The sequence below is a fragment of the Dipodomys ordii genome, unplaced genomic scaffold, assembly GCF_000151885.1.
Source record: "Dipodomys ordii isolate 6190 unplaced genomic scaffold, Dord_2.0 Scaffold3, whole genome shotgun sequence".
Classification (NCBI taxonomy): domain Eukaryota; kingdom Metazoa; phylum Chordata; class Mammalia; order Rodentia; family Heteromyidae; genus Dipodomys; species Dipodomys ordii.
In genome coordinates this window covers 46,550-68,617 of record NW_012267219.1, presented here as the reverse complement: position 1 = coordinate 68,617, position 22,068 = coordinate 46,550, and the positions used below count along the sequence as shown (strand labels likewise).

The following is a 22,068-nucleotide window of genomic DNA, read 5'->3' as shown; positions in this document are numbered from 1 at the left end:
AGAGTGGTCGCTTATGAGCCTAAGAAGCTTAGGGACAGTGCCCAAGTCCAAGTTCAAGCCCCATGACCAACCAAAAAAAAAAGTCTAAGAGACCTCAGACTGCCATTGCCCCTCTTAGGCCTTCCTTCAGCTGAACCAATGCATTACAGTATCTTTGCATCTCATACCATTCTTTAGTTCCTACTTGAGGTATCTAGTCAAGAAAGGTAACAAAGAGGAGGCTGAATGTCTGAAATCTAAACAAGACAAAGCTGCAGCTTGTCTCTGGAGTTGAAGCTTTGCGAGGGCTTTTGCAGGGAGACATTTAAAAAGGTAATTTGAGCTGGGTGCTGGTGGCTCATGCCTGTAATCCTAGCTACTCAGGAGGCTGAGATCTGAGGATCATGGTTCAAAGTCAACCTGGGCAAGAATATCCATGAGAATATCTCCAATAACACACTCAGAAAACAGTGGCACTGTGGTTTAAGTGGTAGAGTGCTAGCCTTGAGATGAAATGCTGAGGGACAGCGCCCAAGCCCTGAGTTCAAGCCCCACGATTGACAAAAAAAAAGAGGGTAATTTTCTGATGAGCCCTGAGATGACCATGTTCAATGTTTGTGCCCAGGCAGGTTTAAGCAGGTGCAAACACTGGCTGTCACTGCAGATGCCTTCTTCTGTCTCTATTCCTATGTGTCTAAGACACCCGTCCAGAAGTTCACACCATCCCACATGTTCTGGAATTATAACCCCACTGATGTGCCATCCATCAAAATTCTGACCCCAGAGCCTGAACCCCACTCACCTAGAGAACGCCTTCGGAAAGCTATCTCCAAAATGTGCCTATATACAGGTTCCCGAGATCCGCTGTCATCACCTAGCAGCACCCCAAAAAGGAACAGTTTGGACCAAGTGGTATGGGAAGTAATGGACAGAGTAAGAGGAGGAGAGAAACTGGTTTTCCATAAAGGACCTGGCTTTGAGGAAGGCCCTGGGGAAAATCCCGCACCCCCCATAGGAGATACAAAATTTCCTGCTTCTTCGTTTCCATTAGTCCTCTGCCCGAAAGAAGAACTACTGCAAGGAACCCTGGCAAAACCACAAACTCTACATTGGAAGACTGATCCATCCTGCTGGACACAGTCCTTAAACAAAACAGAGTCACCATGGAGCCCAAACCCTGTGCAAGCAAGGAACGAACTGTGTGGTCTACAGGAAAGCCATTCAGACAAGAATGAGACTTTCTGGAAAAGAAAGAGCAAAGCAAGAAAGTGTCTGTTTCAAAAGAGCCCTTTGGACAGGAAGGTAGAGTCATTGGATCTGTCCAGCATCAAGCAGAAGTGGAAGCAGATTCAAACAAGACCGGAAATGCACCGATCTCTAACCCAACAGCCCCAGGACAGTTTTGACTCAGAAGAGGTGAGTGGATTGAAGTTGAAGGAGAGGCTGGCAGAGATAAGCTACTCCTCTGTATTCTTGCCTAGAAGATGCAGGAGTAAGGGCCTTGAGCAAAGGAGATCTGGGTGTCATGTTTGGGCCAGATGCATCACTTCTTGAATTAAACTCAGCAATTTTGGCAAGTGTGTTATGCAAAAGAGAAAGAGAAAGGGCTTCAGAGTGTTCAGGCTTCAAAACTGCTTTTGTAATTTTTAACTGTTCTGCTCTCCATGGAAGGTTTTGATGAACACACCTGCCCTTATCACTGACGGGGGGGGGGCCTTCATAAATGTACAAATGAAGGTTATCTATACATTCAACACTATGAAAGAAACTATTTTCTCTTCAGCTTTGACAAATATGTAGCCATCATGATGGAAAAGTCCAGATTCATGTGGAAATCAGATTCTTAGGGCTCTTGTGCAAGAAGACAGGAGTAAGCAGAACATCTCCATAGTCCCTGCTCTCTCCCCTCTTATCTTATGTTTACACATCTTCTAAACCATACACACCTAGCCTGTCTATCCAATACTACAATTCTTTATGTATGCAAATGGCCAGCCATTGTCATGGCTCAAGCCTAAAGATGCCCCATCCCCATTCATAGAGAGATCAGCTTTTGAGAGAACAGAAGTCAGTCAAAAGCCAGTGCAGTTTTCCTGCATTCATTGCAGGTCCATTTGACCCACCGATTTAGTGAGTAACCAGAGCATGTTCTAGAAGTAATGCAGGATTCAAATGAGTGCATTGTCTAAATTCACCTGTGTGAACCATCTGAAGCTTGTCAGTTCTCTTACCTGGGTCTGCAGATGGTACTGCCATCAACTGTCAGGGTACCATGGAGCAATTCTCAGGTCTTTGCCACGCAGGAAAGCCCATGATTATTTGCAATATAACTCATAAGTATGTCGCATTGAATGTAGAATTGCACCTGAGCTTCTAACTTCCTCTTCATTATTGGGTCCCTGACATACAGAAGAGGCCAAGTTTCTCAAATACAGCTAGATTTCCTCCCTTACATCTCCATACCATTCTTGGGCTCTGACTGAGTTCTGTTGGGATCTTGATTACAGGGGAAAAGCAACAGTGAAGAGGAGGAGAGCCGGTGGCCTGGCAAACCCAGACAACTCCACTTTTACCAGACTTACCTCGGCAAAGATTCACAAAGTAAGTGAGTCCCTGTCTTATAGTTGGCTGCATATTTTACTCTCCTGGGGAGAATTTTTAAACATATATATCCATGATGAGACATCCCATATGCTATAATTTCATATGTGTGTTATATATATATATGGAATATGTATGTATATAGAATATGCATATATATGATATATATATCATATATAAACATATGATATATATGAAATAATTTTCTTGTCAGACTGTTCAAAGATATATATATAAATAGATAGATATGATATATCTATCTATCTATCTATCTATCTATATATAAATCAATGGTACTCAGACTTTAGCAAAGATATGAAGTGACCAAAAACTCTTGTTAAATAGGAGTGTCTGGACCCTAACTCAGAGTTTCTAATTGAGTAGGGCTGGACTAGACCTGAGAATGTGCATTTACTTCTTTTTATTTGGTAATGGAGTTTTTGACTTCAGGGTACTTTGCTTGCTAAGCAGGTGCTCTATCACTCAAACCACACTCCAAGTCCTTGATTTTTTGAACCAGATGTATTTTAGATAGGGCTCCATACTCTGCCAGTGGCTGGCCTTGGTCTACATTCCACTTATTGATACGCTCATTATAGCAGGGATTTCAGGCATGCACCACCACCTAGATTAATCAGTAACAATTTTATCAGACCTTGATGTGATACAGCTTATTTGCACACTCAAGTCTGAGGAACATCATTGTAGAAAAGTTTTGTAGTAGCTACAGATCCATTGGATTTCTATCTTGGCACCTACTTAGGGCTTCATTCTCTCTTAACCCCTACCGTAGAACTCGCAGCAGGCTCTCTGTATCCCACTGCTATGCACATTTAGACCCTGCATTCCTTTCTTCATCTGGGACATAGCTTCCTTCTCTCCTCATAGCAGGACAAAGCATTAAACATATTTTTAAATTTAATTTTATTGTCAAGGTGATGTACAGAGGGGTTACAGTTACATACATAAGGTAGTGTGTACATTTCTTGTCAAGCATGTTACCCCTTCCCTCATTTTTCTCCCACTTTCCCCTTTCCAGACCTCCCCTACCAAGTTGTACATTTCATTTCCAACATGTTGTTTTGTGAGCATCACTGTTGCATTGGTTCACCCTTTGTCCTTTCTCTCACCATTTTGTTGTTCCCCTTCCCTTCCTTAATTCCAATTGATGTATATATAATACCCAGGGAACCAAAATCAAATACAGTGACAAAATGGGTTAAACATAGGAAAGAAAAACACAAAAGAAAAAATAGTACATTAAAACCAACAACAAAGAAAAACCTCTTGTTTCCATATTTTGGACTTCATATACCTTAGCCTCATCTTATAGGATCATATGTACATAGCTATTGACCTATTCTGCTCATCTGTTAGAATAATATACATATATAGCAACATACTATTACTATATATATAGTTATATATATATACTACTATATATACTATTGCAAATGAGGGAAACCATCTATGTTTCTTTGGGTCTGGCTTACTTCATTTAATATCATTTTTTTCCAAGTCTCTCCATTTCCTTATGAATGGGGTGATGACATTCTAAACACACTGTTACTGCAACTAAAACATCTTTACTCTAGTTATGTGTTTTTTTTCAATATTAACTCTTTCAGAGCTATGCCTTTATCTTTGAACAGTCTGACAAGAAAATTATTAAATGAAGTGGAACTTCATCTCTCCACTGCTTTTAACGACTTCTCTCCTAGGACCAGAAAAGTAATGGCATCTGGGATTTTTTTCCAGAACAGCAGGAATTGAAATAATTCTTTAATCAAGTGAATGCATCTTGTTTAGATGTCTCTTCATTTGGGGGAATCTTAGTACTCTCTACGCACTTCCTAAACTTAAGAACTTTCTTTATTGGTTAATACTCTAAAATTATCAAGATGCACAAAGACCTTTCCTTGTAGTTATTTTCATTCTAAATTTCTGTTATTTTAGGATCCTAACTATTCTTTCTTTTTTACCCATTCCTCCACCTGGGTATATAGATAGTATCTTCACACTTAATCACTAACCACAGAAGTTATGTATCAGTACAACTATATGTTATCTGTAGTTTAGAAAGTTTAAGATGTTGAACTGTGCATAGTGGTGTGCATCTATAACCCAAACTACCCATGAAGCTGAGGCATGTGGATTAGAGGTTTGAGATCAGCCTGAAGTACATATAAGAATCTCGATAAGAAATGTACTCATTTCCTTGTCCATGTAATTGTAACCCTTTTGTACGGTATTTTCACAATAAAAAAAGAATCCTGTCAAAGAAAAAGAGACAGACAGACAGAGACAGAGAGTCAGAGAAAGGGAGGGAGAGAGGAAGAAAAGAGGGAAGGAAAGAAGGAAGGAAGGAAGGAAGAAGGAAGGAAGGGAAAGAAAGACAAAGGAAGAGAGAAATGGAGAAAGAGAAAGAGAGCAAGACAGAGAAAGGAAGAAAGGGAGCGAGAAAGAGATTAAAATAGATCCAGTTTCTTCTCAGATCTAACAGAGAAGTGAGGTTTCAGAACAAGCTATTGTCTCTCAAACTGAGACTTGACAGAAGAGTGTAGAAATTCCTTCCTTGTCAGAGCTAAAACCTAGAACCAGTGCTAAAGTAGAGAAACCTTGGCCAAAACTAAGAAATTGCTGGAGTTTTTGTGTTGTCTTCCATGAGGGACAGCCTCCAAGGCCATCCAGTAGTAGTGGTCCCCCCATTCTTGTGCGTTTTACCTCCAGGAGCTCAATTGGGTTCTCAGAGTAAATATCAGAGAAAAATTCCCAACGTGATTCTTGCAAAGGAAGGAATATAAAAATTTCCAAAGTACTGCAAGTATCCTTTCCTTTCTTCCTTCCTTGACTTCTTCCTCCTCCTCTTTTGTTCTGTTTTTACAGTAGTAAAGTTTGAACTCAGAGTCTCACACTTGCTAGGCAAGCATGCCACTGCTGCTCACGCCTTCATCCCTATTTGTGAAGATTATTTTTTGATATAGAGAGGAACTTTCTTAATTTGATTTTTAAAAAGTATTGATTTAAAATTTTTGCAGCTAAATTTTTTATTGTGAAAATACTGTACAGAAGGGTTACAATTACATGGGCAAGATAATGAGTACATTCCTATCAAGCATGGTACCCTCCTCCTTTGTTTCCCCTTCCCATCCCTTCCCAGCCTCCCCCCTGCCCCCCCAGCAACGTTGTAAAGTTCATTTTTTGACGTAATGACTTGTACATCTCATTGTTGCAATGGGTCCACCTGTATCCCTGTTTTAACAATTTGTTTTTTCCTTTCCCCTCCACAAATTATGCCAACATCATATACAGTGAAAGCAGGGGTTATACCGTGGGGGAGGGACATACAAAGCAACAAAGAAATAATCTTATAAATATGTTAGAAACAATCGCATGAAAGAGAAAAACATTTGAATACATATCTTAGGGTTCATTTCCCTAACATCAACTTATCTGACCTTTTCTGCTTGACTCAGACATATACTAGTTGTTGCAAATAAGGGAAACCATGGGACCTATGTTTCTTTGGGCCTGGCTTACTTCATTTAACATAATTTTTTTAACCTCTCAGTCCTATCTCACAACATTAATGGACTTAACTCTCCAATTAAACGAAATAGACTGTGTAGTTGGATTAAAAAGCAAGATCCTTCTATCTGCTGCCTTCACAAGTCACATCTTGCCCATAAAAACAAACACGTTTTCAATGTGAAAGACTGGAACAAAATCTACCAAGCAAACGGCCCCCATAAACAGGCGGGAGTTGCAATTCTAATATCAGATAAAATAGACTTCAAATTAAAATTTGTGAGAAGAGATAAAGAAGGTCACTACATACTAATTAAGGGATCTCTCCTTCAGGAGGATATTACAATTCTAAGTATCTATTCGCCCAACAACAGAGCACCCAAATTTATCCAAGAAATACTACTTTCCCTCAAATCCCACATAATTTTTTCTATAAAGGTTAGTACTACAAAGCTCCCCTATTGAGATCAGGAGCAAAGCAACAATGTCCCTTCTAAGTACTACTTTTTTTTTTTTTTTTTGGCTGGTCCTGGGACTTAAACTCAGGGCCTGGGTGCTGTTCCTCAGCCTCGTTGTGCTCAAAGCTAGTGGTCTATCACTTAAACCACAGTGCCACTTCTGGGTTTTTTTTTGAGCCAGTTGTTGGAGAAAGTCTCATAGACTTTTCTACCTGGGTTGGCTTTGATCTGCGATCTTCAGATCTCAGCTTCCTGAGGAGCTAGAATTACAGGTGTGAGCCACCAGTGCTGGCTAAGTACTACTTTTCAACATCATGCTACAAGTGCTAATTAATGCACAAAGACAAGAAAAGAGTATATAAGTTGCATACTAGGAGAGCAGAAATAAAATGTCTTTGATTCAATAGTATGATCACCTACGTATGGATAAACAGAAAAAAAAACTCTTGCTACTATTAAGCAATTATTCATGAGTGTAGGCTACAAAAGTTAATATACTGAAGTCAATTGTTTTCTAATATATCAATGATAAATAGGTGGAATTTGAAAACTGAAGCTCATTATCACATTGATACATACTTTCAAATAAAATAAGCACAAGTGTAATGACAGATTGATATGATCTAGGTGAGGAAAATTATAATATAAAAAAATCAGAAAAGGACTAAATAAATGGAGAGATATTTTATGCTAAAGCATAAGATTCGAGTCAGTTCTTTCCAAATTGGTTACATTCTCAATGTAATTCCAATGGTAACTCCAGCAACAAGTTGATAATAATATTTGTGTGGAGAGGCCAAAGATTAAGAATAGCCACTTTGCACAAGAACAAAGTTAAAGGACCGACCTGACTCAACCATAAGAAATTATTATAAAGTGATAGTGACCCAGACAGAGTGGATTTGTTAACAAAATAGAACATCAATAGAAAAGAACAGAAAACCCCAAAGCAGACACATGATATTTGACATAGGAGCAAAGATGACAGTGGAAAATAGACATTTCAATAAATACTGAAAGTAAAACAAAACAAAACAAAGAAAGTGGTGCCGTGGCTCAAGTGGTAGACTGCTGGCCTTGAGCTGAAGAGCTGAGGGACAGCACTCAAGCCCAGAGTTCAGGCCCATGACCAACCAAAAAAAGAAAAACAACAACAACAAAAATCAATAAATACTGAATTACTGGCTATCATATGCAGAAAAAAGTCTGTATACAGACTACACTCATTATAAAAAATTAACTCAGAGTGGATATCACATGTAAGTATAAGATGCAAGACTAAAATTTGCCAAAGATAATATAAAGGGAAACCTGGATAACCTGTTTGTTGGTGACTTTCAAATGTGACACCTCTGAATCCAGCTCATAAAAGGAAAAGAAAAATTAATAATTTGGAACTCATCAAAATTAGAAGTTCCTCCTCTTCAAAAGACAGTGTCAGGGAAGGATAAAGACAAACTGCAAATGGGAGAAAGTATCTGTAAAAGATGCATTCCATGATTGGCCACTGTCCAAAATATACAAAGGATTAGGGATTAGGGATTAGGGGTTAGGGGTTAGGGTTAGGGGTTAGGGTTGGGGTTGGGGTTGGGGTTAGGGGTTAGGGGTTAGGGCTAGGGTTAGGGTTATGGGGTTAGGGGGTTAAGGAGTTAGGGGGTCAGGGTTAGGGTTAGGGTTAAGGGTTAGGGGGAGGGTTTTAGGGGTAGGGTTAAGGTTAAGGTTAAGGTTATTTTTAAATGTTTGGTCTAGGATTTTTTTATTGTGAAAATACCATACAGAGGGGTTGCAATTACATGAGCAAGGTAATGAGTACATTTCCTTTATCCTTTCCTCCTCCTTTGTTTCCCCTTCCCATCCCTTCCCATCTCCATCTCCACCCCCGCACCTGCCAAAGTTGTAAAGTTCATTTTTCGACATAGTGTCTTGTACATCTTATTGTTGAAATGGGTCCACCTGTATCCCTATTTAAACAATTTATTTTTTCTTCCCCTCCACAAATTGTACCAACATCAAATACAGTGAAAGCAGGGGTTATACCGTGGGGGAGGAGACAATCACCTATAAGAACACAAACAACTTGATTGAAAAATAGGATAGCAACCTTCACAGACACCTCCTAAAAGGTAGATGGGGAAAATAAGGATGTGGCAAAACACTTTACATTATATGCCATCTGGGAAATGCACATTAAAACAAGAAGATGCCATATACATCTGATATAATGATGCTTTGGAAAGTTACACAATATTCCTCCTCTTATATAGCATTGATCATGGTAAACAGTAGAACTAATGTAAATTCAAAAGGATGGAAAATAGACTCTGTTTTTTATTAATGAGGCAAAGTGTCAGTGTTCAAAAGCATGTGGATTTTGTGACCACTTTTATAAACAGCCAATGACAAATAATAAGAAATACCAGATTCATCAAAGGGCTTTATCTTGTGTGCATCAGAGATTCATGGAGAATAAATCTTCATTCTCAAGCCCATTCAAACTCCACCATGGAATACAGGAAATAACAGCAACTCCTAGACTCACTGTGTTTAAGAAGAAATGGGTAACACATCATCTACTTATAACTAAGTTTCCTTGCCAAGAATTTGATTAATGCTAAAACACAAAGCTTTGCTTCACTGTTAGTTTCCAGCAGATGTCAGCCTCACACAAGAAAATTCCAGGGATCTAGGCCCTGCAGAATTGGTATTCATGGTTTTCAGGGCTATCCATGGGTTTCAGGCAATGCTCAGAGCATTACTGCTTCTAATAAACTTGTTCACCCTTTGTGTACACTTTAACTCAGTTTTATTATCTCAAAAATACTAGAATAACTTGTAAGGGGGTGATACTGAGTTATACATTTCCTGTAGATTATTAGATTTGATTTACTGGCAAGGTATTGAGATTTCATCTCAGCAAGATCATGGCTGGGAAGTCTATTAAGTTGATTCTAAAGCACCCATCTCCCCACATGTTAGCAAGATGTATCTTGCCAATGATGGAATCTGAAGATTAATTGCCTTTTGGTTTTCTTATATGAAATATAAAATAATTATAAGTTTGACAAAGATGGTTTACCAGATTCAATTAAATACAGTAACTTTAGAAAAAATACACTTAGTTCTTTTAAGTGGGATATTTTGTAGATAACCCTTCTAGATTGCAGGAAGAATAAGAGATCTCTTTTTCTGACATAGTCTTTGGCTGAATCATTGAGTCTAGTGGTTCCCAATGCCTCCAGTATTCTATACATTGAATTATTTTTTCCAAAAGCTATACACTAATTTTCTCAACCTAGTCCTCTATTATCTTGGAAGAAATCACAAGAGAGTGAGCTAGTTATGAAAACAGCCCAGTGATAATAAATGAACACCTGTCTGACAAATGCAAAATGGGAAAATTCACTCACCACCACCAAAGGCAGAGATAGGTGAGATTGGTACTTAGATATACTGAGAACATCTCATGTCTGCTTCTTCAAGCGTCTGTAATTATCTCCCAGAATGAAACAATTCCCCTAAATAGTGCTGCGTCAAGCACCAGGTATTAATCTACTACTCACTGTCACCAGTAGAAAAGAGGTTGGGAAGTAGTAGCAACACTGAACTGCCCATATAGTTCAACTGGATGGTCTTATGTGCTACTTAACTACATAGGTGAATAGGGTCACTAGATGCAGGTGAAGGTTTGTGAAGTTTTCATTTAAAAGTAGGAACTCCACACTTAGGGTCCTTGATCTTCATCACAGAATAAGAGTTTCTGAACAAGTCATAATGGTAAGAAAACTTGGTGGAGCTATCTCGAATACGTCAGTAAGCAGACAAGCGGACAGACATGCAGCCAAGCAGAAAGGAGAAGGCACACTCTAACAGAGTGTATGTGCTCTCAAAGGGAGAGGGACCTACAACTCTGGCTGTCAGGGATGTTTATATGTTTTTATGGCAGTGGTCTTAATTCAAAGTTATGCAAAGCTGGGTATCTTATCCTTGCTCTAATGCTCCAGGATGTTTTGGTCATTTCTTCCAGATAAGAAAGTATGCTGCTATAAACAGATGCTTATCCTTGAGATAAGGAAGGCATCCTGTTGTCTCTCTTAGAAACAAAGATAGTGCTTCCGTTTCTAACTATATTTTTTTCTGAGTGGCCTTCATCAGGCCTCATTTTCCCTCACTTATCCTGCCTCAATCAAATAGGACTTAGAATCCAGCCCTACTGAGTTTGCCATACAAAATCTCTAGGGACTTCATCTTCCAAGTTGTCTTTTTATCAAATTCATTTACATAATATATCTGAAATTAGAAACAGGGTACCTTTTCTGTTTAAAGAAGACCTGACACTCAAGCCAGTTGCTTTCCTTCCTACCGACTTCCTTTCTCATTTAATCTCTCCAAGGATGTGTCTTCATTTCCCTCCAAGTTCCTGGGAATAGATGACCTTCATCATTCCTCACAATTCCCCCCAAATTTCAAGTCCACAGTCATGGTGCCCTGATGCTGAAATTCAAGCAGTTGGCCTGGGTCTCATTAAGAGGCAGAGGCAAGGAAAATGTTTTGTTTTTCTTGTTCCACTTGATTCTATGGCCACTCTGCTAGAGGCCCTGGGAGGAGAGAAGAAGAGATTAGGTGAGAAGTCAAACAAGGAAGCTAATCTTTGATATCCCAAATAGTGGATAACACAAAGCGGTTTTTTGTTCTTGGTAAATTTATGTGAACTGGTTACTTACAGCCCTTCCTTTAGATGTAATGTTTTACCATATTATAATAATAAATAAATATTCTTACCTGTCAGACACTATCCTTCATCATTTAATCCTTATGCAATAAATTCATTTGTTGTTACTCCTTTGATAGATGGTGATAGGAGACAGTGATTTTTAGTCCAAAGTGAATTCTGAAGAGGAATTATCCGATGGGAAAGTTTTTTAGGGAGAAATTAGAATGGCATGAGTATTTTTTTTTACCCCATTTGCAATTTTTACCAAGGTTGTTTTGCCTCTAAGGAGAAATAAAATTAAAAACAAAATCTCTTGACACTTTGCAAAAGTCTTACCATATGATAAGTAAGGCTGTAATTATCAAGGAATAAGGGATTAACTCTCCAGGAATCTTGCTGCTGGTGAGAAGACCAGAAATCCCAAGCCACATGACTCTGGTTTGTAGCTGCAGCTGCTAAAAACATTAAATATTTCTTTCTTAAACATTTGTAGGATACTAGACATGGAACTAAGGTCCTTGGCCATGCCAATCATGTGGCTTACCACTAAGCTTCATCTGAGCCTGAACTCTTATTAATCATTCCACAAGTGAAGTATAAAAATTTCTACCAAAGCCAGATGCCAGTAGCTCACACCTGTAATCTTAGCTACTCAGGAGGCTGAGATCTGAGACCTGTGATTTGAAGCCAGCCCAGGCAGGAAAGTTGGTGAGATTCCTATCCCCAACTATCCACTAGAAAACCAGAAGTGGTGCTGTGGTTCAAAGTGGTAGAGGCAAATACGCTCAGGGACAGCACCTGGGCACTGAGTCCAAGCCCCACAACTGACAATAATAATAATAACTATTATTATTATATCAAGTTCAGTACTCATAGAAAGTTATCTTAAAAATGAATCATGTGTTTCTTTTTAATTCACATTTCAGGCCTTCTTAACCAACACCATAACACATATCCTAAGAACAATGGCTTCCCAGAAGATCCTACTTCCCACCTCTGGCAGGAAGTTGTACATCCCTGCCATTCCAACCCTTGCCCCTTAGCACTTGAAACTTCTGAGTGCACTAGGAGACCCACAGCGTGGTATATCAAGAAGAAGACCAGACCAAGAGAGCTGGATTCTGCATCCTGATGCTGGTATGAGCTGTAACCATAGAGCAAGAACTTAGGCACATCACTTCATTTCCCAGCACATTGGTTTCTCTACGAGGTTGGTATTACCTACATGCTATGGATAAATTGGACAAAGACTTAAATTTCTGTCAAACTTTGCCATGGTTGAAGGCATTTAGAAGATTCAAGGATGATTACATTTGGGGACTAAAGGTGGCTTCTGGAATGCTCTCAAAGGCCTCAAGCTAACAGAGGAAGGAAAAACCTCACCTCAAAAATCTCAATGAAGCCCACCTAAGATTTCCCTCTGGACCCTATGCATTCCTAATTAAGTTCCTGAAAATCTTCCACAGTACCAGAGTTGGATCCAGGATGGACTGGGAGACTTTCCTATGTCCTATGCTGTCTTGGATCCTCCCCACCCCCCATTTAAGTCCAACTCTGACTACCCAAGATTCCATATAGAAATATAGGGGTTGGCCTCAGAGTCCTTTCTCTTAGTCTTTGCAAAAATAAAAAATTTAAAAAAATTCACGGTATTTTCTTCTGGCAGAAAAACAATAAAAATGTATTTTCAGTGTGGCACAATCTTTTCCTTTTTTCTTTTCTTTAGAGACAGATTCTCATTATGTAGTTCATACTTCCCTGGAATTCACTATGTAATCTGGCTAGCCTCAAACTCTGGATCCTTTTACCTTTACCTCTAAAGTATTGAGATTACAGGTGTGAACCACCATGCCTGTGTTTTGGCATAATTTTCAAAAATTATCTTTAAGTTCCACATTTAACAAAGCAGTTGATGAATACAATATATCTTGATCAATGTCACTTCTTTGGCATGATTTTTAAAATTTTTTATTGTTATTATAAAGGTGATATACAGTGGAGCTACAGTTACATAAGTCAGGTAAAGAGTACATTTTTTTAGTTTTTTATTGTAAAAATAGTGTACGGAGGGGTTACAGTTACATGAGTAAGGTAATGAGTACATTTCCTATCGAACTTGAATATGTTTCTTTTGAACAATGTTAACCCCTTTCCTTGCTCACTGTCTCGGTTTTTCCCTCCCATCTTTACCCACAGGTTATATAGTTCATTTTCCAGTGAGCACTATTGCTGCATTTGTTCACCCTTTGTCCTTCCATTTCTGTGCAGTTGGTATGATTTTAGAGGCAATTACTGTTAATTAGCTGTTAGTTGCTTGGAGAAAAAATGTTTTACCTGAAAACAAGACTTGAGCACTTTCACATTCAGTAGAATGTAGTATAAAGTATCTTAGACCCAGTCATTTCCTAGGAAAATTTTAGTAAAATAGGAGAGGAAAGACACATATTTCCAGCAATTACTTTGTTGGTAATAAAGTGCAAGGAATGAAGACCAGAAGAGAATAATTTGAAGGATGTTATAACATAAAGTGTTAAAAAATACCTCAAGACAGGTTTCTGGCCAGGAAAAATATTATTTTATTCTGACATTACTGCCAGCAATCGGTGGAGGGCAGAGATGAAGTCTGTATATTGAAAAATGAGAAAAAAAGCTGTGATGTTATTAAGTTTAGTTGTAAAGGGGTGAGGATGAAAAAGTTTATCTTAAGTCACCATTTTTGGTGTGAATTACCTTCACCAACAGAAATCACAAGCTATTTCATAGTTTCTGAATGTGTGTTACAATCCTTAACAAAACCCCAGGTAAGAAGTTCTTAGGCACAATCATAATTTACTTAGACCTCAAAACAATCCAGAAGCAATAAGTTCTTCTTACAGATGTTCCCCAATCCCCAGATTTCTTCACTTTAGATTATCCTGATTCTCCTATCTACAGTCAACATAAGTTCAGTGTAAACAATGTATGCCTTTCCAACCCAAGTTTCCCTGATAAAATTGTTTTATATTCAACAAGACACTTTACCAACCTTCACAACTCAGCCGGGATCTTTCCAGCTGACATAGGGAAATAATGTCTCAATGATCCCTTTGAGTTCAGAGATCTCTCAGTCTTAATATTCTGTCTCTACATTTGAGAGTCAGACAGAATACTTACATATCTGAACAGTTAATTGGGGCAATTTTGTGCCATCTATTTTCACTAATTGGCCTTAACCAAATGCAAACTGTCTCCTATCAGGATGATAGGAGAATACCATGCAATTTGGAATGCCCCTTGTGCTCTCACCCCATGATTTGTGGGTGACCTGGGTGCTGTTCCTGAGCTTCTTTAGCTCCAGGAAAATGCTCTATCACTTGAGTCACAGCTCCACTTTGGGCTTTTTTTTTGTAGTTTAGTGGAGAGTCACACAGACTTTTCTGCCCAGGCTGGCTTGGAAGTGTAATCCTCAAATCTCAGCTTCCGGAGTAGCTAGAATCCTAGCTGATGGCGTGAGCCATCATCACCCTGCTTTAATCATTCCCTTCTAAGACTTGGCTCTCAGGCAGTAGAGAAAGATATTCCTGGGTTGCAAACCTTGGAAGAGGTTGCAAGAAGACTTGCAACTTCAAAAGACAGAGAAAGGATTTACATAAGTTTTCTAAAGTAAATGTTTTAAGAAAAGTCAAGGGCCTGGAGTCCAGAAAGGATTTCTTATTTTCCTCAAGCTAAGGGAAAATTGGTAAAAAAAAAAAAAGTTAAACAACAACAAAAAAAAGATAGCACAAGATCATTTCATATAAAGAGCTCAGACTAACAACCCATGTGATCCCATCTTGCTGATAGAATTGATGAAGGCTGCAGAGTAAGACCATCCCTATATCCTGATTTGGGTCAAAGTCTATTATTAGATCCAGAAAAAGGATTAACTGAAGGCATGTAGGGAGTATGTCCATCTGGAAGTGAGATCACCTTCTGGGGCAGAAGATTTGGCCAAAGTCAACTCCACTGTTCCCTACAGGCTCAGTGTCTAGGTTGTCAGAGGATACATTCCAGGAGGAGTAATGGATGAAGCTATACAGGTGATACAGAAATGGAGAAACATTTTGTCCCCTCTGCCATTCACTTCTTTCCATCAATTCCCAGTTTAAAGCAGAATCTGGAGAACTGGAAGTTGAGTGAGAATCATTTTGCAGAAAGGTCTATTATTAGTATCAAGAAACTTATACAGCAAGGAAACAGACACTATGTTGAAAAATGAACTTTACAACTTTGAGGGGGGAGGAGTAGTTGGGAAGGTGGGGAATAAAGGGATAGTAGGGGAAACACAAAGGAGGAGGCAAAATGCTTGATAAAAAATATACTCATTACCTTACTCATGTAACTGTGACTCCTCTGTAAAGTATTTTTACAATAAAAAATGTATTAAAAAACTTGAAAAAAAGAAAACAGAGAAGCCATATTTTGAAAGGTAGAATTGGGACCTTATTGGAAAGCTGGCATCTGTAGGCAGACTATTGTCACAAAGACCTGTAGTCCCATGAATATACTTAACACTTAGAAAACTGAGACATTGAGAGCCATACAAACTAGATCAACTCCAACGGAGAGATGAAGTGGGACACTATGTTGACTTGAGGAGAGCCAGGAGACAAGACAGGAGCAGACAGGAGACACATGGAATGGTGCCCCTGCTCTGAGCTGGTTTAGGCTTAAATAGTAGAAGGGTCAGGGAACAGGGTCACAGGAAACTCAAGTTCAAAGCACAGGACTGACAGGCCCAGTAATCTATAGTCCAAGTACCCACCCCTGGGAAATGGAGCTTCCCCTCCCTCCACCATGAAGACAAGAGCCAATTAAACCCAATTCCCTATGGGCCACATGGCCAAGATGGCACCGACCAGATCCAGCATCCCTACAAAGGCCTCTCCTACTCAGCTCTCACCACAGTTCTTCCAAATTTGTCTCTATCTCCCTACTCTAGAAGCTGATAAGGACTGTGTGTAACTGAATGTAGCGGATTCTCCCCTTGGGGAGACCAAACAATGCCAGTAAGCAGCAATCAGGAGGCAAAAGTGTTAAGAAGGATTTGTTATTTGCTGGAAGTAAAGAGCTACACTGTAGATAATAGTCAAGTCCATGGTGCCTCAAAAAAAGAAAACAAGGGACTGCTTAGAGACATTTCTATGGAGGTAATACGTTTGATAAGCAGGGATAACAGTGTCAATATTTCTCAAGTGTGAATATGAAAGGTATTCAGAAGACTCCACAGAATACTTACATAGCTTTCAAGTAAACCTTACTTAAGTAAGACTTCTATTTGAAGGCAAAGCTTTCATGTGAACATAGTGAAGCAAGAAAAGAGTGTAGGCAAGCACTGGGGTCCAAATGATACCCATATACAAGCTTCCGTTCTTCCTTACTTGTGAGTCATCTTTGGAATAAACCACCAGGATCTATGCAATAATCTCCTTGAAGAGTTATAGTAGACATACCTCAGGAGTAAGAATCAGGAGGAATCTTTTTTTCCCCTTCTGGATAGTTGGTCAAGTCAAGCTGTCTAATCAATTATGCCAGGTAAAAATTATCATGAATAAACATTCTTACTCTTGTAGTTCCCAGGGGAGTTTAAAATGTATACTTTTCAGTGTGAATCATTCTGCTGTTATCTTGGCCAAGAGTCCAAAGCTAAGTGTCTAGAGTTAATTCAGAGTTAACCTTAACCCAGAATTGAGCATAGTGCTTTCTAAGGGAATCTGTAAATTTATTCTATATAACTAGTAATGTTACAGATGGATTTGCCCAAGGATTACCTAGACAGTTGGGTTTTTTAAAATATATTTTTATTTTCTTTAGCTAGTTGTATAAAGGAGTTGCCATTCAACAGAGCAGCTTATGAATACAGTGCCTCTTGATCAATGTCACCCCTTTTAACATTCTCACCTGCCCTCCTACCCCACCCTTTCCCTCAATTTAGACACTTGGTTTTAGTTTGCTTCTTTTTTTTTTTTTGGTAAAGGAAATTCTCACTTTACTGTAACATTGTCAGAAAAATTTTATTAGTCCCCAACAGCCATAGAACTATAGAGTAGCCAAAATAAATCTTTTAGTAACAACACAGTGGAATAAAACTAAACATAAACAACAAAACCCCACTAGTTTCATTTCAATAGATAAATTAGAATACTGTGTTTAAAATAATGGAGATAACAGATAGTTTACACCTTACTTCCCATTACATCCTGTTGAAATGTAGTTCATGCTGATAGATACCAAGCTAAAATATAGGTCACACTGACAGCAACAGCCACATAAGCAATGAAAAATACAGAAGAAATGTAAAATTCAAGACAAGATCACAAGGTCTTTGAGATAAAGCACTGCCATTAAACTTCCCATAGCCACAGAGATTTTTTAAGTCTAATATATATTTAAGGCATACACTTGACATTTTAATATAAGACTTGGCAGGAGAAAGAGGATTCTTTTCAGGTATTAGGTCCATGGAGGTTGCTCACACTCAATTTTTTTTACCAGTCCTGGGTCTTGAACTCAGGGCCTAGGCACTGTCCCTGAGCTTTTGGGCTCAAGGCTAGCACTCTACCACTTCAGCCACAGTACCACTGCTGGCTTTTTCTGTTTATGTGGTACCAAGGAATCGAACCCAGGGCTTTGTGCATGCTAGGCAAGCACTCTACCACTAAGCCACCTTCCCAGACCACCACAGAGATTTTTTGAGTGCTCAACTCCTCTAAGGATTAATACTAAGCTTCACTCAACAGTTTTAAAGTAAAATGTGTTTAACTATCCAGACAAGTAAAAGTATGTCTAGAGCTCAAATGTAATCCAATAACACCTCTCCCCTCCAGGATAATGACTCTGTCCCATGGACTCATTGGTCCTGGGGATGGATTTAATATTCTTGAGCCATTCTCTCCTACAGTTACTTGGCAGCCATCTTGGAAGCAGAAAGGGCTAGACCTCCTACTAGAAATTAGACTCTTTTAGTAACAACCAGAGCAATCCCCAGACTACCTGACCTTCACCTCTGAATCTGACTTTAAATTGTCACTATTTTAGCCACCCCTATCTTCTTATTCCCTGACTCCAATTTGCCCTTGTTAGCACAAGGCCAAGGTCTGTAATCCTAAAGCATTGGAAGATGGCTGAGGATGGACTGAAATGCCATTTCCAGGAGTATACCTATGGCTCATATTCTTCTTTTCTATTGTATTTCTTGTCCAGTAAACTTACCTGTTACTTTTAATGTTTGCATCTTGCCTGAATTCTTTTCATGGCAGATGTAGTACTCAAGGCTAAGCAGGATCAATGAAGTCTCTGTTACAATATGAAATGGATTATCAGTGGAGGGATTTTGTTGTGAGTGATGGATTCTTAGTCCATATATCAGTGTGTCATATGTGATTGGCAACTTGCAGACAGCACTGAATTTCGAAGGAGATAATTATGGGCTACGAAGTGATGAAAATACATTGTGAAGAAATAGAAAAAATACACAAGTCAAAAGTAAATTTGGGGCATTATCTAAACACTATTTGATAATGTTCTAAGCTTTATAAATGCAGAAAATAGAGAATAAAGCTTGAGATATGTCAGGCAAAAAAAATCGTACAATTGACTTTACTAGAAATCAGAGGGTCCATGGGAAAGAAATCCTTTTGAGAAAAAGAATTAAAAATAGTTGAATGTGAACTTACACAGACTACTTGAGTTTTGGGGTAGGATACATGTTTAATTTTGTACAAGTATTAAAAGAAGATGGATAATTTTTTTAAAGATAGAGTCTCTTAAGAGGAGGAGTGCAGTCAATATTTCAATGTATATCCTGCAAAATTAAGAAGAGTGAGGGAAAGGGTAGGTGGGGGAGAAACGGGAGAATGCTCAGAGGGGTGACATTGATCAAGAAGCATTATACTCATAAACTGCTTTGTTAAATGGCTACTCCTTTGTATAACTACTTAAAGATAACAAAATTTAAAAGGGAAAAATAGTAGAACGTAGCTACATTTTATTTATTTATTTATTTGGTCAGTTGTGGGTCTTAAACTCAGGTCCTGGGTGCTGTCCCTGAACTCTTTTACTCAAGGCTAGCCCTCTACCACTTTGAGCCACAGCATCACTTCCAGTAGCCACATTTATGTATAAAGACATTTTCTCTTTAACATGCACACAATTTTATGGACCTTCTTTAAAAAAATCATGCAGCAAAAGAGAATAACTACAAACCCATCATAAAGAATATCAAATGAACTTCATTTTGACTGAATATGGACAATTCTCCTAAGAGATGGGGTAGTTAGAGAACCTCAGAGAAGGTAACAATTCAACTCAGTACTTTGCTTGCATGCACTGTTCTGAGCCAGAATATTTATTACCTTTGGTAATGTTCTGAGGGCAAAGACAGTGGGGACAATTTTTATTTTTATTTCTTTTGGACACTGGCTGTTATTTGTTCTAACTCAGCTTTGGAATGGAGAATTCCTGATAGGGATTATATTCATGACAGATATTCTGTTTGAGATTTGACCTTGTGTACTGGCCACAGGTTTAATGAGCTATGTAGAATGAGACTCATGAGATACATTTGCATTTTTTTCTGGTCCACAAGAATTTATTATGTTTTTGAAGCTTGGCTTCCCAACCAAGGGTCTGTGAGTGGAGGTGGCTATGTTTGTGCATCTTTCCTGCCAAGAGAAATGCCCATTAGAACTGATACCTTTTTAGGTAAGTTTACACCAATTTTCTTTCAGTTATTATGGAAACTGAAATTTTTATGTCAATCTTTCTGATAACACTTCTGTATAGTGTCATGCAATAGATATCAAACTTCAATATGTGTCAGAATCATTTGAAAGGAACTAGGGAATCCAGAAACTCAGACTTTTTAAAGTAGTGTAGGCTATGAGAATTTTTATTTTTACCGATTTCTTCAGATTCTTTTTTATACTTTTTAAATTGTAAAAATAGTGTACAGAGGGATTACAGTTGCATGAGTAAGGTAGTGAGTACATTTCCTATCAGGCATTGTTGCCTCCTCCTTTGTTTTTCCCCTATCATCCCTTCCCTCCCCACCTCCCCACTTCCTTCCTCCCTCCCCCCACAAATTGTAAAGTTTGTTTTCAACATAGTGTCTTGTACATCTCATTCTTACAATGGGTCAACCTGTATCCTTATTTAAGCATTTTGTTTTCTTTCCTTCCCCAGATTCTTTATATAACAGTCATTGTATATTGTTTCATCCTCCCATAACAGATGATCTCCAGCCTTAAAAATATGTAAGGAGAAATTGTGTGGCCATCTCTCAAGGTACAGAGGCCAATTAACCAAGAGTGTTTCCTCTGAAAAATGTATGGTAAAGACTGCAGAAATAAAGAAGACACAGGTATTTCTGAGGTCCAAGATTTAAACTGAGTGAGTGCCCTATATAGTTTGGTAACACCTAAGTGACTAAAAAGGAAGGATCCATAAAATATAATAGAGAAAGAAAGAAAGAATGAAAGAAAGAGAAAGAAGGAAGGAATGAAGGAAAGAAAGAAAGAAAGAAAGAAAGAAAGAAAGAAAGAAAGAAAGAAAGAAAGAAAGAAAGAAAGAAAGAAAGAAAGAAAGAGAGAAAGAAAGGTAGATGATAGAGGCCCTCCAATGAATCATGTGTAAATCAAGTAGTCCAGTGGCTACATTAGGGTTACTTTAAGGGTGAAAAATGGGGTTTGGCTTTATGTCCTGAAGGGTCTTAGACTGAAAGAAACAAGTATTTTATATGTTCTAAGAGAGGGAGGAAAATAAAACAACTTGCATTTTATTTAACCTCTTTATAGGAAAATGTGTTAAAATAATTCTAAGGTTTGTACTTCTTTTCTAGAGATATTCAGTGAATAGTAAGATTATAAAGCCTATTAGGAGAAGGGAAAATCAGTATGACAATATGGTCAACAAGAAACAATGATTCTTCCCTATGGGGAAATGGCAGTGTAAATTTCCAAGATGAGGACATTAAACAAAGACTTCTTGTAACTTCCTAAGACTCCTGGCCCATGTTCATTTTGTCAAGGAGAGAGCTGATTTATTGATTCTAGAGCAATATGAGAGAACACTGAATCTGGCTGAGATATCCTTTTGGATGCAACCATAAGGCCACATTAAGCAGAGATCTCCAAATAAAGACTTGCTTTTGGCCTTTACTAAAACTGCATGTTCTTTCAGTAGTGTACATGAGCAGTGAAAATAATAGTCTTAACAGAATTAATTTTTGTTTTTCCTGCATTACTTAAGACTGATTGGCATATTAAGATATTTTTCTAATTCCAATCATTTATGGAGAAGGAAAGACAATTTTATTTTATATTTTGGGGGGGGGTCTGGTCGTGGGGCCCGAACTCTGGGCCTGGGCACTGTCCCTCACCTCTTCATCTCAAGGCAAGCCACGTTCACAGCCCAGGAAAGACAATTTTAATAGGCATTGAAATTACTGGCCATACCCAGATAGGAATTAGGTAGAACTTATTCTGTACACCTGCCACATTATTTTGATCATAATTAGTCTAATTTTTGCCTCCAGCAGATACACTACTTTTCCAAGTATGAGTACATTGTCTGCTCATTCTTGAGAATGAAGTCCAATGCATCTTCAATTTAAAGCAGAAAAGGAGAATAGAAGAAAAAGACACAAAGTTGGCTCTTATTTTGAAATTACATGGATATTCTGATGTGTTCTGGGGCTAAGTCCTGTATGTTTTAATAAACATTGGAGATTTTGTACATGTGATTTTACATGTGATTTTACATTTAAAAGAGATG

At 38.4% G+C, this 22,068-nt stretch overlaps 1 protein-coding gene across 4 annotated transcripts in view; it reads left to right on the top strand.

The window, feature by feature from the left end:
- Positions 1 to 12,958, top strand: part of Tespa1 (thymocyte expressed, positive selection associated 1) — a 34,365-nt gene extending 21,407 nt beyond the window's left edge. For all 4 annotated transcript variants that reach the window (XM_013017956.1, XM_013017941.1, XM_013017949.1 and 1 more), the window contains 3 exons: positions 605 to 1,395; positions 2,487 to 2,580; positions 12,204 to 12,958. In XM_013017956.1, the coding sequence (XP_012873410.1) occupies positions 605 to 1,395; positions 2,487 to 2,580; positions 12,204 to 12,409 (1,091 nt within the window). In that variant the 3' untranslated portion in view covers positions 12,410 to 12,958. The remainder of the gene's footprint in view (positions 1 to 604; positions 1,396 to 2,486; positions 2,581 to 12,203) is intronic.
- The last annotated feature ends 9,110 nt before the right edge of the window (positions 12,959 to 22,068 follow it).